Source organism: Lagenorhynchus albirostris, chromosome 18 (genome assembly GCF_949774975.1).
Source record: "Lagenorhynchus albirostris chromosome 18, mLagAlb1.1, whole genome shotgun sequence".
In the NCBI taxonomy this organism is placed as follows: Eukaryota; Metazoa; Chordata; class Mammalia; order Artiodactyla; family Delphinidae; genus Lagenorhynchus; species Lagenorhynchus albirostris.
This window is the reverse complement of record NC_083112.1, coordinates 24,990,345-25,004,647: the sequence shown is the minus strand read 5'-3', so window position 1 is coordinate 25,004,647 and position 14,303 is coordinate 24,990,345. Positions and strand designations below refer to the sequence as shown.

At 37.5% G+C, this 14,303-nt stretch overlaps 1 protein-coding gene across 1 annotated transcript in view; it reads right to left on the bottom strand.

Annotated features, from left to right (window-relative positions):
* MTRF1 (mitochondrial translation release factor 1) overlaps positions 1-14,303 on the bottom strand; it is a 49,234-nt gene that overhangs the window by 20,186 nt on the left and 14,745 nt on the right. Inside the window, exons 2-7 of the mRNA XM_060129076.1 lie at positions 9,784-9,941; positions 7,892-7,981; positions 6,640-7,065; positions 3,518-3,609; positions 1,651-1,732; positions 422-529 (exon numbers count right to left, since the gene is read on the bottom strand). Coding sequence (XP_059985059.1) covers positions 422-529; positions 1,651-1,732; positions 3,518-3,609; positions 6,640-7,057 — 700 coding nt within the window. The 5' untranslated portion in view covers positions 7,058-7,065; positions 7,892-7,981; positions 9,784-9,941. The remainder of the gene's footprint in view (positions 1-421; positions 530-1,650; positions 1,733-3,517; positions 3,610-6,639; positions 7,066-7,891; positions 7,982-9,783; positions 9,942-14,303) is intronic.

Sequence of the window (14,303 nt, the reverse complement as noted above, 5' to 3'; positions counted from 1 at the left end):
GTTTTTATCAGCCCAACTAGGGGTGGGAGCTTCTTGAAAATAAAGACAAATGACTAACTTCTTCTGCATTCCCATAAACCTCCAACACACCATTAGTACTTCAGAGTAAAAACCTTAATACATCTTGGCTTTGAACAACAGAGCAATGATTTTTCAGGCAAGGCATATATCAACCCTCCGCAGGGAAAGTTTCTCTAATTCAGATACTCCTTCCTAGGAGGATACTTCCTTCCCTCCCACTCTCTTCTCCCATAGTAAAGAATTCTACTATAGTAAGCCACTGTGATTGATGAGCCCATGTCACAGTATTTAGTAGATATAGGTCAAATGTTTTAAAAAATGGGACAACATGGTTCTAATCAATATCAGAAGAAAAACAACTTCCAGCATCATCTATGGATAAATCCTCAAACACACCTACCATAATCAGCTGGTGTATAATTCAAAAGTTCAAATTTCCAGTGTTTGTAGCTTGAATAATTCTGATACATATCAAATATTTCCCGGGTAAATTGTTGGCAGATATCACCTAAGAGAAAATATAAAAATATTCAGTCAGCACACATTTCTCCAAAGAAGACATATAGATGGCCAGTAGGCACATGAAAAGATGCCCAACATTGCTAATTATTAGAGAAGTGCAAATCAAAACTACAATGAGGTATCACCTCATACTGCTCAGAACGGCCATCATCAAAAAGTCTACAAACAATAAATGCTGGAGAGGGTGTGGAGAAAAGGGAACCCTCCTGCACTGTTGGTGGGAATGTAAATTGGTGCAGCCACTCTGGAAAACAGTATGGAGGTTCCTTCAAAAACTAAAAATAGAGTTGCCATATGACCCAGCAATCCCATTCTTGGGCATATATCTGAAGCAAACTTTAATAAGAAAAGATACATGGCACCCCAATGTTCATAGCGGCACTATTTACAATAGCCAAAACATGGAAGCAACCTAAATGTCCATCAACAGAGGAATGGATAAAGATGTGGTACATATATACAATGGAATACCACTCAGTCATAAAAACGAATGAAATAATGGCATTTGCAGCAACATAGATGGACCTAGAGATTATCATACTAAGTGAAGTAAGTCAGAAAGAGAAAGACAAGCACCATATGATATCACTTGCATGTGGAATCTAAAATATGACACAAATGAACTTATTTACAAAACAGAAACAGACTCACACACATAGAAATCAAACTTATGGTTACCAAAGGGAATAGGGGGTGGGGAGGGATAAATTAGGAGTTTGGGATTAGCAGATACAAACTACTACATATAAAATAGATAAACAACAAGGTCCTACTGTATAGCACAGTAGGATAGAAAATATTCAATACCCTGTAATAAACCAAAATAAAAAGAATATGAAAAAAATATTCATTTATAACTGAATCACTCTGCTGTACACCAGAAACTAACACAGCATTATAAATCAACTATACTTCAATAAAAAATTTTTTAAAAATCAGCACAAATTTCTTAGAGAGTCCTCCTTAAGTAAAAACCCCTTAGGAGTTGAGAAATGACTACTTCCGAAGTGAAACACATTTAACAGACTTTTAAAGTTACAGTGTGTCATATCAAGGTAACATTTAAGTATTTTTTAAGACCATTTACGATAAAATTATTTTATTGACCTCCAGTAGTTCTTCCAGATGTCACCTCTAAAATAACATCATTTTTGTCATATTTCTCCTTTGGCACTAGACTCTGGAGAAGCTGAAAAAGAAAAAAAAATCAGTATTAGTGTGTATATTTTCCATGGTATACTGCTATTCCTTGAACTTAGATAAAAGACCCCCAAATACTAAAAAATCAGTAATTAACAAAATCATAGAGCATCTCAAAGAGGTCTGGTCCTAAAATGCTTTAATAAGTAGACCTAATTAGGCCTAAAATAAATGATGATTCATGTTAACAATGAAGTTACTTGTTGGCATATTTTCTACAATGCTATCAAATTATCTTAATTTTCTAAAATGCAAAAGTTTAGATCAAAGTCCAGTGTTCCATTCAATTTTCTTCGAATTTTGCTTCTGATTAGTCTTAAACAGTAGCTTCTTTCATCTAATGAAAGAAGTAAGCTCTGAAAGTCTTCATTTGGAGAAAATGAGGACTTTTAACATATGATTATATATTCTCTCCCACAATAAATGACAGCGGACGGACACCAGGCCGTGCCCTGTCTTCTCAGCAGAGTTGCTGTTTAAAGAGTAGATTGAGGATTCCCAAGGTAAGGCTCAAATAGTTTCTCAGTGTGACAAGAAAAAAAGGGGCTTTCTAATAAAGAAAGCAACCAACTTACCTCTTAGGAAGAAAAGGGAAGCAACTTTATTATTACTAAAAGGTCTTTCAAATCAAACTGAAAGTATCTATGTGTCATGATTCCCCCTACCGACAATTTTTGAAATAGTCCATCTCTGCTAGAAATGATATAGCCTGCAGGAGAGAATAGTAGACTAAGAGTCAGACGTCCTACATCTGCTTTTGACTAGCTGTTTAAATCAGTGAAAACAATAACTGATACCTCCATCCTCATCCTCAAAAAGTCCCTCTAGAGATTATCATACTAAGTGAAGCAAGCCAGACAGAGAAAGACAAATATCATATGATACTGCTTGTATGTGAAATCTAAAAAAAAAAGATACAAATGAACTTATTTACAAAACAGAAATAGACTCACAGACATAGAAAACAAACATATGGTTACCAAAGGGAAAAGGGGTTTGGGATTAACATACATCCACTACCATATATAAAATATATAGCCAACAAGGACCTACTGTATAGCACAGGGAATTATACTGAATATTCTATAACAACCTATAAGGGAAAAGAATCTGACAAAGAAGATATATGTATATCTGAATCACTGTGCTGTACACCTGAAACTAACATAACATTGTAAATCAACTATACTTCAAGGAAAAAACGTCTCTCTACTGGATTCCCAGGGTAGGGAAGACTGAAGGTAGGAGGATGGCAAATATGACAAAGGGGAACATAGTTCATAGCACCGTATTTTCATTTTCTTGTAGACAAACCATCCATTGAGCTAGAAGGGACTAAAGACTTGTATTAACCCACTGTCTCTATGCCCTTGGATTCATTCCATTCTATCCTGAATGCAAATTTTCAATCCTTAATTAACCCAGTTACCATGTACCACTCCCTCTTTCTAAGACTTAAAACCCCCTGACTCTACTCCATGTTGAAGTATATTTCTTCACTAGCATGTGTTCCCTTGTCTGGTAACTTAATAGATTCAGCTTTGGAATACTTTTGTCTGGGGTGGGGGGGGTGGTTTCGTTCCTTGCCAACACAATCTCTTCAATCTCATTCTGTAGTAAATGACAGCACTAAACCCAATATTATCAATCGTCATAAGAGAAGACTTAATCAACTGGTGTTTGGAAAATACTTTGAGCAGCAAAACATAGTCTAGCAAGAATAGTATTCCTTTACATTAACATTGCTGAGATTAGTTTACCTCTTAAAACATACCTCACTGTATAACATGTTGATTTTCTGAAGAATGGTTTGCCTCTCTTCCAAAGCAAGTTCTTGTAACTGCTTTTCATCTTCTTTATTTAGACCTACAAACCATCGACAGAAATAATGGTAAAAATGTTTAAATACTTACAAAGAAATTCTTAAATTGCTATCTAATCTCTACCTACTAGGTTTTATTTCAGTTGTGAAGGCAAGGGATTATACAAAAGAACAGAATAGTTAGAGAATGTAAAGTATTTGCTAAGTGTGTCCAAAAAACTCAACAAATACGATCTTGCCCCAATGAGCTGGTGATTTGAATGTCTGTAAGTAATTACAGAAATCAGTGATAAATCAAACAGGTTTAAAAAGGGACTGGCTAATTAAATGTAAACCCGAATAAGCTAAGTTTCAGGGTAAACTGGGGTGACCATTTCTTGTCTAAAGCTGGCAGCCATTACCCAGCACACTGTGAGTAATGTAGCATGGCTAGAACCTCCTCTTTTTTTTTTTCAAGAGAAGTCAGAAATAAGACCTCTTTAAAATTCTGAAAGCTCTTGAAATGTTCATACTTAGTAAACATTTTTTAAAAACACCACATGGGTCAAAAAACCACACATCCTTGCAAGCCTCTGCTTTATGGAAAGAACGGTCATTTTCACATCATTTCAAAGCAGAAAGTTAAATCATGGAGCTCTAATAACACAAGCTATCAATGAGATAGTGGCCAAGTAGGGTGGATCCCATAGCCTTTGACTCCATTGCTTTAGATGCCCAGAGATTCCATTTGTCACTGGTCATGTGTGCTAGATGAGGTAGAAATTTTTAATTCTTAAAAATAAAGAAGAAAATAGAAATGAAGACTCATAAAGGAGAGAAGGCTCTTTAAAATTCTTTTCTAGTCATGGAAGTCATGGGGGTCTGGCGGGATTCTATGCCTCATTCCTGCTTTCAACATTTCACACTTACTCTGTGCTAAATACTCTGCCAGTTGCTGGGGACACAAGGATGAATAAAACATGGTTCAGGGCTAAAGTGGCTCAGTCTGGTGGGAAAGGTGGACACATTCACTTGATTACAATATGTGGTGTGGGCAGCACCATCGAGGCCTAAAGGGTGGTCTAACCCAGACTTCAACCCTTAAGGAAGGCTCCTAGATAAGGTGCCATCTGAACTCAATTCTAATTATGGATCACCTGTTGCAGAATTGTAATATCGCTACTGGCCTCACCTTGTGCACATAAGTCTCGGGTCAGAGGTACCAGAAAAACCTGCTGATCTGCAATCATATAAAATTATTTTTGTGGCTTTTTATTATTTACTGAACTGTAAGATCCAATCTAGTTCAATTTCACTGTATCAACAGATTCAAGAGTCTATTATACCTTATGTTTGGTGCCGCAGGAAATAAAGATGAATAAGACACAGGCCCTGTACTTCCCTGGTGGCGCAGTGGATAGGACTCCATGCTCCCAATGCAGGGGGCCCGGGTTCGATCCCTGGTCAGGGAACTAGATCCCACATGCATGCCGCAACTAAGAGTTTGCATGCTACAACTAAGACCCAGTGCAACCAAATAAATAAATAAATATTAAAAAAAAAAAAAGAGGGCTCATGTCCTTTAAAAAAAAAAAAAATTTGGATAAATGTTGAATCCCAGGTTAGTCCATTATACTTTTCTCTCAACTTCTGTATATTTTGGAAATTTTTCATAAAAGAAAAAATGTTAAGGCAATAAAATATTAAGAGATACTAAAATTAAAAATTAACACCTCTCACATTATATATAAAATTAACTCAAATAGATCAATGACCTAAATGTAAGGACTAAAAATATAAAACCCTTGGAAGAAAACTCAGATGTGAACTTTTGTGACCTTGGATTATGCAATAATTTCTTAGATATGTCACCAAAACACAAACAAGAGAAAAAAAAGATAAACTGAACATCATCAAAATTAAAAACTGAGGTGCTTCAAGGGACAACCCACAGAATGGGAGAAAATTTTTGCAAATAATATATCTGATAAGGAACTTGTATCTGTAATATAAAGAACTCTTACAACTCAATAATAAAAAGACAACTCCATTAAAAAATAGGCAAAGGATCTAAACAGTCATTTAACCAAAGGTGATATACAACAGCCAATAGGCACATAAAAAGACATTCAACACCATTAATCAGGGAAATGCAAGTCAAAACCGCAGTAAGATACCACTTCACACATACCAGGAAGGCTAGAATCGAAAGGGCGGATCACAAGGGTTGGAGAGGATGTAGAAACACCAGAACGCTCATACACTGAGGATGGAATGTAAAATGGTTCAGCCACTTTGGAAAACCAGTCTGACAGTTCCTCAAAAGGTTAAACATGGAGTTACCACACAACTTAGCAATATATGTCTACACAAAAACTTGTACACAAATGTTCATAACAGCATTGTTCATAATAACCAAAACAGTGGAAAAACTCAATAACCAACAACTGATGAATGGATAAATAATATGTGGTATATCTATACAATGGGACATAATTCAGCAATAAAAAGAAATGAAGTACAGAAGCATGCTACAACATAAATGAACCTTAAACATATGCTAAGTGAAAGAAGCCAGTCACATAGGGTAACATATTGTATGATTCCATTTATATAAAATGCCTGAAATAAGTAACTGTATAGAGACAGAAAATAGATTAGTGGTTGTCTAGGGCTGGCAGGGATGGGGGGGATTGGCATGAGATGGCTAAAGGGTGCAGGGTTTCTTTTTGGGGTGATGAAATAATACCCATACCATATAAGCCCTCTGACGGGGTAGGAATTGTATTTTTGTGTCCCTGGTATGTAGCACATAGGACAGTGCCCAATAAAGATCTATTAATAAATTAAAAATTCTGAAAAGGTCAATATTTAGTCTCCCAGACCCTAAGTGCTTCTTGGCAAGTACCACAAGGACCTTGGTCTCTTAGTAGTTGCTCTTTAGCAGCTGAAATACTTCAAACACCCAGAGTACAGAGTCCTGTCCTTTCCAAGTGCAGGGCTTACTATGTGCAGGCTTTTTAAAAGACTGTATTCAATATACCTTTAACTTAGAAAATCAATCCTGTACTTGTACACACACATCTTTTACCTACTTTTACACATTGATTCTAATTCTTCAATGGCTTGTTCAGCCTCCTGAATTTCTTTGTAAATGACTGCAAGCGGAGCCAGCTCAGCATGCCGTTGATTCAAGGACCTCCGGTCCCCTTCACTCACAGAGATATGCTGCAAACAATGATCAAGTGTTTGGTACTCCTTACTCAGGTCCTCCATGTATTTCTGTAGTCCTTTATGCTTCCAGAGCATCCTGGTATCTTGATGACAATATCTCCTGGACCAATTCTCACTTAACAGACAATGGAGAATGTGATTCCTGTTTCGTCTAAAAACCCACAGCCTTGTGTCAAGAGGTATCTGTGTAAGTTGATGAGAATGGAGATGGACATGGCACTGGTGGTGACCATTAAGACACGGATGTCTAAAAAGCCAAACAAACAGGTGACGATTCATTTCAGCATCTGAAACAAAATAAACACAATCTGAGAAATATCAACTCCACAGATATAAAAGCTGAAGGAGCCTCAAGAAATCTTGCTCAGTTCACTGCCTCAGCCAGCTCCAAACACAGTCCCTAAATTCAATAACCCACAAAAAGAAAACGAATCTTCAAATCTGTGAATATAACAAAATAAATGAAGGTAGTGCTGTTTTCTACCCATTCAACATATATAATTAACTAAGGCAAATGAGTAGGAGTGTAACTAATAAATATATCAACAGAATGGGTTAAATCAGCTATTTTCTAGAAAGTACCCAGAATCTAAAATTGAGTGTGTGAATAAGCTCTTGACAAGTATGAAATAATCATGCAAACTTTAGATGGTTCGTATATTAATAGATTTTTAAAGTTTGAAGGAAACACTACTTCCTTGTCTAATTCTTAGGTATCCAGATGCCCAAGGAAGTCAAGTAACTTAATCATGATTATTCATTCTGCCAGATAGAGGCAGAGCTGAGGTGAATGCAGCTTGCCTGTTCAGACTTCAGTGCTTTTCATTCCCAACTATGCAATCACTCTTTGAAGTTGCTTCCCTTTTAGCTGAGATCCTAAAGGATGGAAAATTTACATACTAACAGACTAAGAAAGTAGAAAGTTTGGTAAAAAAAAAAAAAAGACAATGATGATAATTATATTAAATGAAAAAAACAGAATCAAAACAATATAATCTCAATTAGGTTTTCAAATTTGTCTACAGTATATGGAATACATGGGTTTATGGGGACATAACTGCATCATAAGTTGAGGAAGAGCTTTATTTTGAAAAAAGAAAACTAAAAACATACCAAAACGTTAGTAAGATGATCTCTAGTTGTGGGATGATGGATTCCTTTTGCTTCCTTTTTTTTTCTACTTCTTCGTGTTTTCCAAGTTTCCTATACATTTAGCACATACTACTTTTACAATCAGGAAGAAAAATTACTTAAAAAAATTACATGTTAGGTGAAATTAGTTATGAACAATAATAATTATCTGTTCTTCCTTCTAACAGAGATAATCAAAAGAGCTAACAAATGTACACAATGGTTTTACTGAGTAAGAAAGAGAAGATAAAGTGTTCTAAGAAAAATACTTTGCCCCTAAAATCCTGAGGTTCAAAGTTGAAATAAGGGTCAAAATTGATCAGAATCAACCTTTATTGTCTCCAGTGTTTCTACTACGTTAGGTGTATTCATATATTAGCTCATTTGATCATTGTAAGTCTACTAACTTGGATATTGTTATCTCCTAGGAAATAAAATATTCAGAATAGTCTCTAAAATATTCACAGTTTGCAGGGTTGTACTAAGGAAATTTAACATACTGAATCACATTGAGAAAAGGACTGCGGGAAGCATACACAAAGGCACAGTAGCCACAAATGTTACAGTCCTCCAGCAGGAGTTTCTGCCTGTCTTCACATTGAGACAAGCTGGGACCCGGGACCCTTTGCTGCAGTGCTGCAATGCTTGCACCTGGACAAATGTTTCCTTAAGCAACAAAATACAAAGAAACAAATACGGGCTAAAAATAACTGTGTGCATGGGCAGTTGGGGCAAATTCTGGACAACTAGATAAAAGGAGACCAAAAAGCCCAACTGGCACCTCTGAAGAGCTGGCAGCAAAAGCAGAGAGTGGGGAGCAAAAGCAGGGTACTGCGCATGCCCCCTGCACACAACGTAGCCAAGGGGATGGGTAGACCACTTAAGCCACCCCTCTGCTGGATCCCTGAACACACCCCTACCCTCACCCCATGTAAGGAACCTGCTCACTCCCCTCTGCTGCAGCAGGGGCCAGGATATAGCCTTGCCTGAATTTCTTGTCTGGCCTCTGATCAATATCTATTGATTAAGGAGGCCAGGAACCCTGGTCTAAAACAACATCTAGTCACAGAAAGTGTGTCCATTTGAAAAAGGACGTAACAAAAAAAACGGCAAAAAGATTTTTGTTAAAACACCTCTAGCTAAATTTCCATTTTAGAAATAGTAGAAAAAGCAACTCTCAAGGTCATGAACCTCAATGTTAAGTAAATCCCAAGACATTCATCTGCTAGGTTTATCTATACCTGAGAATAGCAAGCCTTTTCCATCACTCCCCGACAGTAACAGGATTAAAATGATACTCTAGGGGCTTTCCTGGTGACTCTTTTCCAGTCGTTTAAGAGTCCGCCTGCCAAGGCAGGGAACATGGGTTCAAGCCCTGGTCCGGGAAGATCCCACATGCCGCGGAGCAACTAAGCCCGTGAGCCACAACTACTGAGCCCTCATGCCACAACTACTGAAGCCTGCGCGCCTGGAGCCCGTGATCGGCAATGAGAGAAGCCACCGCAATGAGAAGCCCGCGCACCGCAACGAAGAGTAGCCCCCGCTCGCTGCAACTAGAGAAAGCCCGCGCGAAGCAACGAAGACCCAACGCAGCCAAAAATAAATAAATAAAATAAATGAAAATTAAAAATAAAATGATACTCTAGGGACAACTCTCAGCCTTGGCAAGTCAGAAGTGACACTAAGCCGGCACGAGAGGATCACGTGTAAGCCACACTAACTCGGTATACGGAGTGATCCCATAGGGAGACACCATGGGGAAAAAAAAAAAAGCTGGAGAAGGAAAATAGACTTTTAAGACCAGAAAAGAGAAGTGAACTGTGAGCACGTTAAAAAAAAAAAAAAAAGACAGAAAGGACGTTAGGTTTCCTTACGGAGGTCTGAACCTTCTGTGGTCCACTACGTTTCAGCCCGACAGACACCGGATCACTTTCATTGCCAGGTTCACCCCTTCCGGCTTAGAGCTTGATCCCGCCTCTTCCGTCTCGACTCTTCTCCAGAAGAGTAGTCCTTGCGTGTGCCTAACAATAAGCTAACAGAGGAAACAAAAGAGAAAAATGGAAAAGCGAGAAAAATTCCCACGAGAGAGATGACCAGGCGACTTACTCATCCGGATTCTGAGCCCAGGGTGTAGGTTGCGATGGAAGGGGGAGGGGAGGTGCAGGGGCATTGGTGCCGCAGTGTTCACTGAACCACAACTCCCAAGAGCTCCCCACCCGGGAATCTTGGGAGTTGTAGTTTATCTCGGACGAACGCCCAGCCTCCAACCCCCTAGGCCAAAGGTGGAGCTTTGGTTGTCAAAGTTTCAGGCAAGCCCAAAAGGGAGATTCCCTACAGTTCTGATTAAGAGATCAAGATATACAAGAATTTTCGTGTATATAGAGCCACTAGAGCAGAGATTCCTGATTTTTTTAAATGAGGATCCCTTTTCATCATTCAAAAATGTGCAGGATTCTGCATGTTAATACTTGTACTTTCAGCTTCCATTGCCTGAGAAGATACCTAATGACTAATTGAGACTATAAAGTTGTATTTTTTTTAAATCATAAGGAGGATCCAAAATATGAGAGACTATATATAGCCACAACTTAGTGAATTTATAGCTGTTGTATACATAAACACAATTTGGGGGCTCAATTTAAGTTTGTAGCTTGTAAACCATCAATTAAGTAAAGCATTAAAAATCCTAAATAATAAACAATTCCAGGAAAATGCAAATATATTGCCTTACTTTGAATATTCAAGTAGGATACACATTTACATTGGTGATCACATTTACAAGTCATTTGACCTCTGTGCCCTAGTATTTCTTCCTGAAAAGCAGAGGCAACAAGAATTCCACATTACCAACTTCACAAGATATTTTCTTAGTTTATGACCACATATATAAAAAGGAGAATTAGGCATAAATATAAATATCTAACATGTATTGCCTATTTCAAGGTATCTACTTCTACCAACTACATATTAGCTACTACTCTAAATGGCTTAAGCCTATTTATTAATTAATTTAATCTTTACAACAACCCTAAAATACCCATTTTTCAGAAGAGAAAACTAAGGCACAGAGAGTTTAAGTAACTTGTCCAAGGTAAAAGAACTAGTTAAGTGATAGAGCTGAGATTCAATGAAGACAATCTGTCTTAATGATCTATGGCTCCTAAACTGTGATACTGCCTCCCTCCTCCAGAAAAAAGAAAAGAAAACATTCAGTCTTTCATGCAGTAAACACTGAGCACCAGTTATGTGTTAATCACTATTCTAGACATGAGACTTCAGCAATGAACAAAAAAGACAGAAATCTTTGCTCTCACGAATACCAAAGTACCCACATAAATCATTCTCCTAAATTATCCAACAAAATATTTTAATTCTTTATTTTGATATATATATAAAACTTCCTTCTTAAAAAATAACCTTTAGTGCCATGGACTAATCCCTCCCAAATTCAGTATGTTGAAGCTAACCCCCAGTATGACCCCACTGGAAATAGGGCCTTTAAGGTGATTAAGGTTAAATAAGGTCATAGAGAGGGAACCCTAATCTGATAGGACTAGTGCCCTTACAGGAAGAGACCAGAGAGCTTGTGTAGTCTCTTTCTGCCCCCCTCTTTCCTTCAACAAGCGAAAAGAGGTCAGGGGGTGAGCACACAGCAAGATAGCAGCCACATACAAGCCAAGAGAAGAGGCCTCAGAATGAAACCTACCTTGCCAACACCTTGATCTTTCCAACCTCCAAAACTGTGAGAAATAAACTGCTGTTGTTTAAGCCACTCAGTATGGTACTTTGTTATGGCAGCCCAAGCAAAGACATTTACATATGTAAACATTTATTGAGATATACATGAAACGTTATACACTTTATGAATGTTATTTCTAAATTTAAAGAAAATCCCTAAAGACTATAAATATTGCTTCCTCCTCCATGTGTTTTTAAAGAAAGTAATGTGGTTATAATTATATTTATTAATATGCAAAGATGTCCACAATATATTATTAAGTGAAAGAGAATGTTTAAAAAATTCATCAAACTATTTCACTTAAAAAACATATGTGGGACTTCCCTGGTGGTGCAGTGGTTAAGAATCCACCTGCCAATGCAGGGGACACGGGTCGGAGCCCTGGTCCGGGAAGACTGCACAGAGCAGCTAAGCTCACAAGCCACATCTACTGAGCCCTCGTGCCACAACTACTGAAGCCCGCGTGCCTAGAGCCCGTGCTCCGCAACAAGAGAAGCCACTGCAATGAGAAGCCCACGCACAGCAAGGAAGAGTAGCCCCTGCACACTACAACTAGAGAAAGCCCGCGTGCAACGACGAAGACCCAATGCAGCCAAAAATAAATAATTAATTAATTGATTTTTTTAAAAAGTATATGATGCATATTTAAAAGTCTGGAAGAGGGAATTCCCTGGTGGTCCAGTGGTTAGGACTTGGTGCTTTCACTGCTGTGGCCTGGGTTCAATCCCTGGTCGGGGAACTAAGATGCTACAAGCCGTGCAGTGCAGCCAAAAAAAAAAAAAAAAAGAAAAATCTGGTGGAATTATAGGTAATCTCTATTTTCCTTTTCATAGTACTATGAATTTCTTGAAATTTTGTGATGGGTATTGTAAACAAGAAGCTATAAAAGAAAAAAGACATTCTTTCATGTTTGATTGAAAAGCCTTATGGAAGTTATTATTCTCAAATTGTTCTATGAAGTTAAACAACTTCTATTTGCAAGAAGTCTGATATATTACAGAATAAAAGTTTCCAGAAATAGTAATAAAAGAGGTTGATTCAGTGGGGGAAAAAGAATTAGCATTTTGATTAAACTAGAAACAAGCACTACTATGTCTGAAATATTTCTCACAATAAAGTCAACTATGAATACTTTCTTTGTTGAATGAATTTGTAATGGGCACTGACGATTTGGTATCTCTTTGTCAGAAACTAAATGACCTGTGTCCCCCTCCTCCAACTTGGAGCATGCTAACACAACAAAATACGTGGGGTCATTTTTCATCTCCATTTAGAGCAAATCAGTCCCAAACCCAAAGGGGTAGGGAATGGGGATTTTCACTTAACTTCCTCTCAGAGACCTCCGGATTCTTTTAAAGATTCTGAGGACACTCGCGTCTAGAGTACTAACAAGAGGTCGATTTGTGTCCTTCAGCAGAGATTTCACATCAGTAAACTGTCTGCTTAGGGCTTACCCTGAGAGAAGCAGAGCACCAGACTTTCCTCAGCCCTGGACATTCTTTGGGGAGCTAGACAAGGGTGAGTGCAGAGATTGTTCCAGGGTAAGTTGAAACTTTGGTCCTATCTGGGAAATTTTCAGTGGCACTGAAAGCAACATAAAATCTCAGCACACAAGCCATAACACATTGTTTTTTAGCACACTGTGAAGATACACCTGGCTTTCTGATTCCCGGTAGTTTAGCTCTTGACCAATGCCATCTTGAGACTGGCAATGGCTTGGGATTTGAATCAGATATATTTTACTATAGAAAAAGTGAAAGCAGGTAGCAAGTTAATACAAAATTCAAGCTCTCAATATGGTGGAAAAGTAGAAAAACAGAGTTTATTTTATTTGTATCCTTATAAATTATTTTCCCCAAGAGAAGCGAAATATAAAGAATGAAAAAAGAGCATTTCTTATTTTCACATGTTCATACTGCTTCTCAAATTTTTCGGAGCTTGAAAAAAATAAAGCTAACAAACACGCCACCTGCTGGCATTAATGAAATTAGATCGCAAGTTATTTTCAGAGTTAAGAGGTGTTCAAGGAGTCTTGAAATGTCAACTTACGATGTATTTCTTTTACTCTAATAATAAGAATAAAAGGGTAGATCCTGGAAACTCATCTTTTACCCCATAAACTGGTATTAGCCTAGGCTGAGGTCAGCTTTGTTAACAAGCTCATTTAGTGTTGTCTCCTACAACTTCTTGGTAATTTCACCTCTTCCATTTTTCATCCTAAATTTCAGGCTAAATATTTTTCTTAAATTATTTTCTTCAGTTTTGAATTATACATTTTCAAATTTTCATTTCAATGAGTTTAGTTTTCCCATCTTTTTCTACTAACAGTAGTCTTCAAATACCCTTTATAAGCATTAAAGTACTTTCCAACTTAGATACAAATCTTCCCTTGAGGAATACAATGTAATCTATACTCTCTGTGTGTGTAGATATATATCTTTTTATTTTTTCCCTTTTTATTATGAAAAATTTCAAACATGTTCAAAAATAGAACAGTAAAATGACCCCTGTGCACTCACCATGAATTCTCAACATTATCAACTTAGTGTTCACCCTCCCTCCTCCCTCTCTCTTCTCATCCTCACTGGATTAATTGGAAGCAAATACAAGACATCGTAACTCTTCGTCTGTAAATATTTTTGTATACATCTCCAG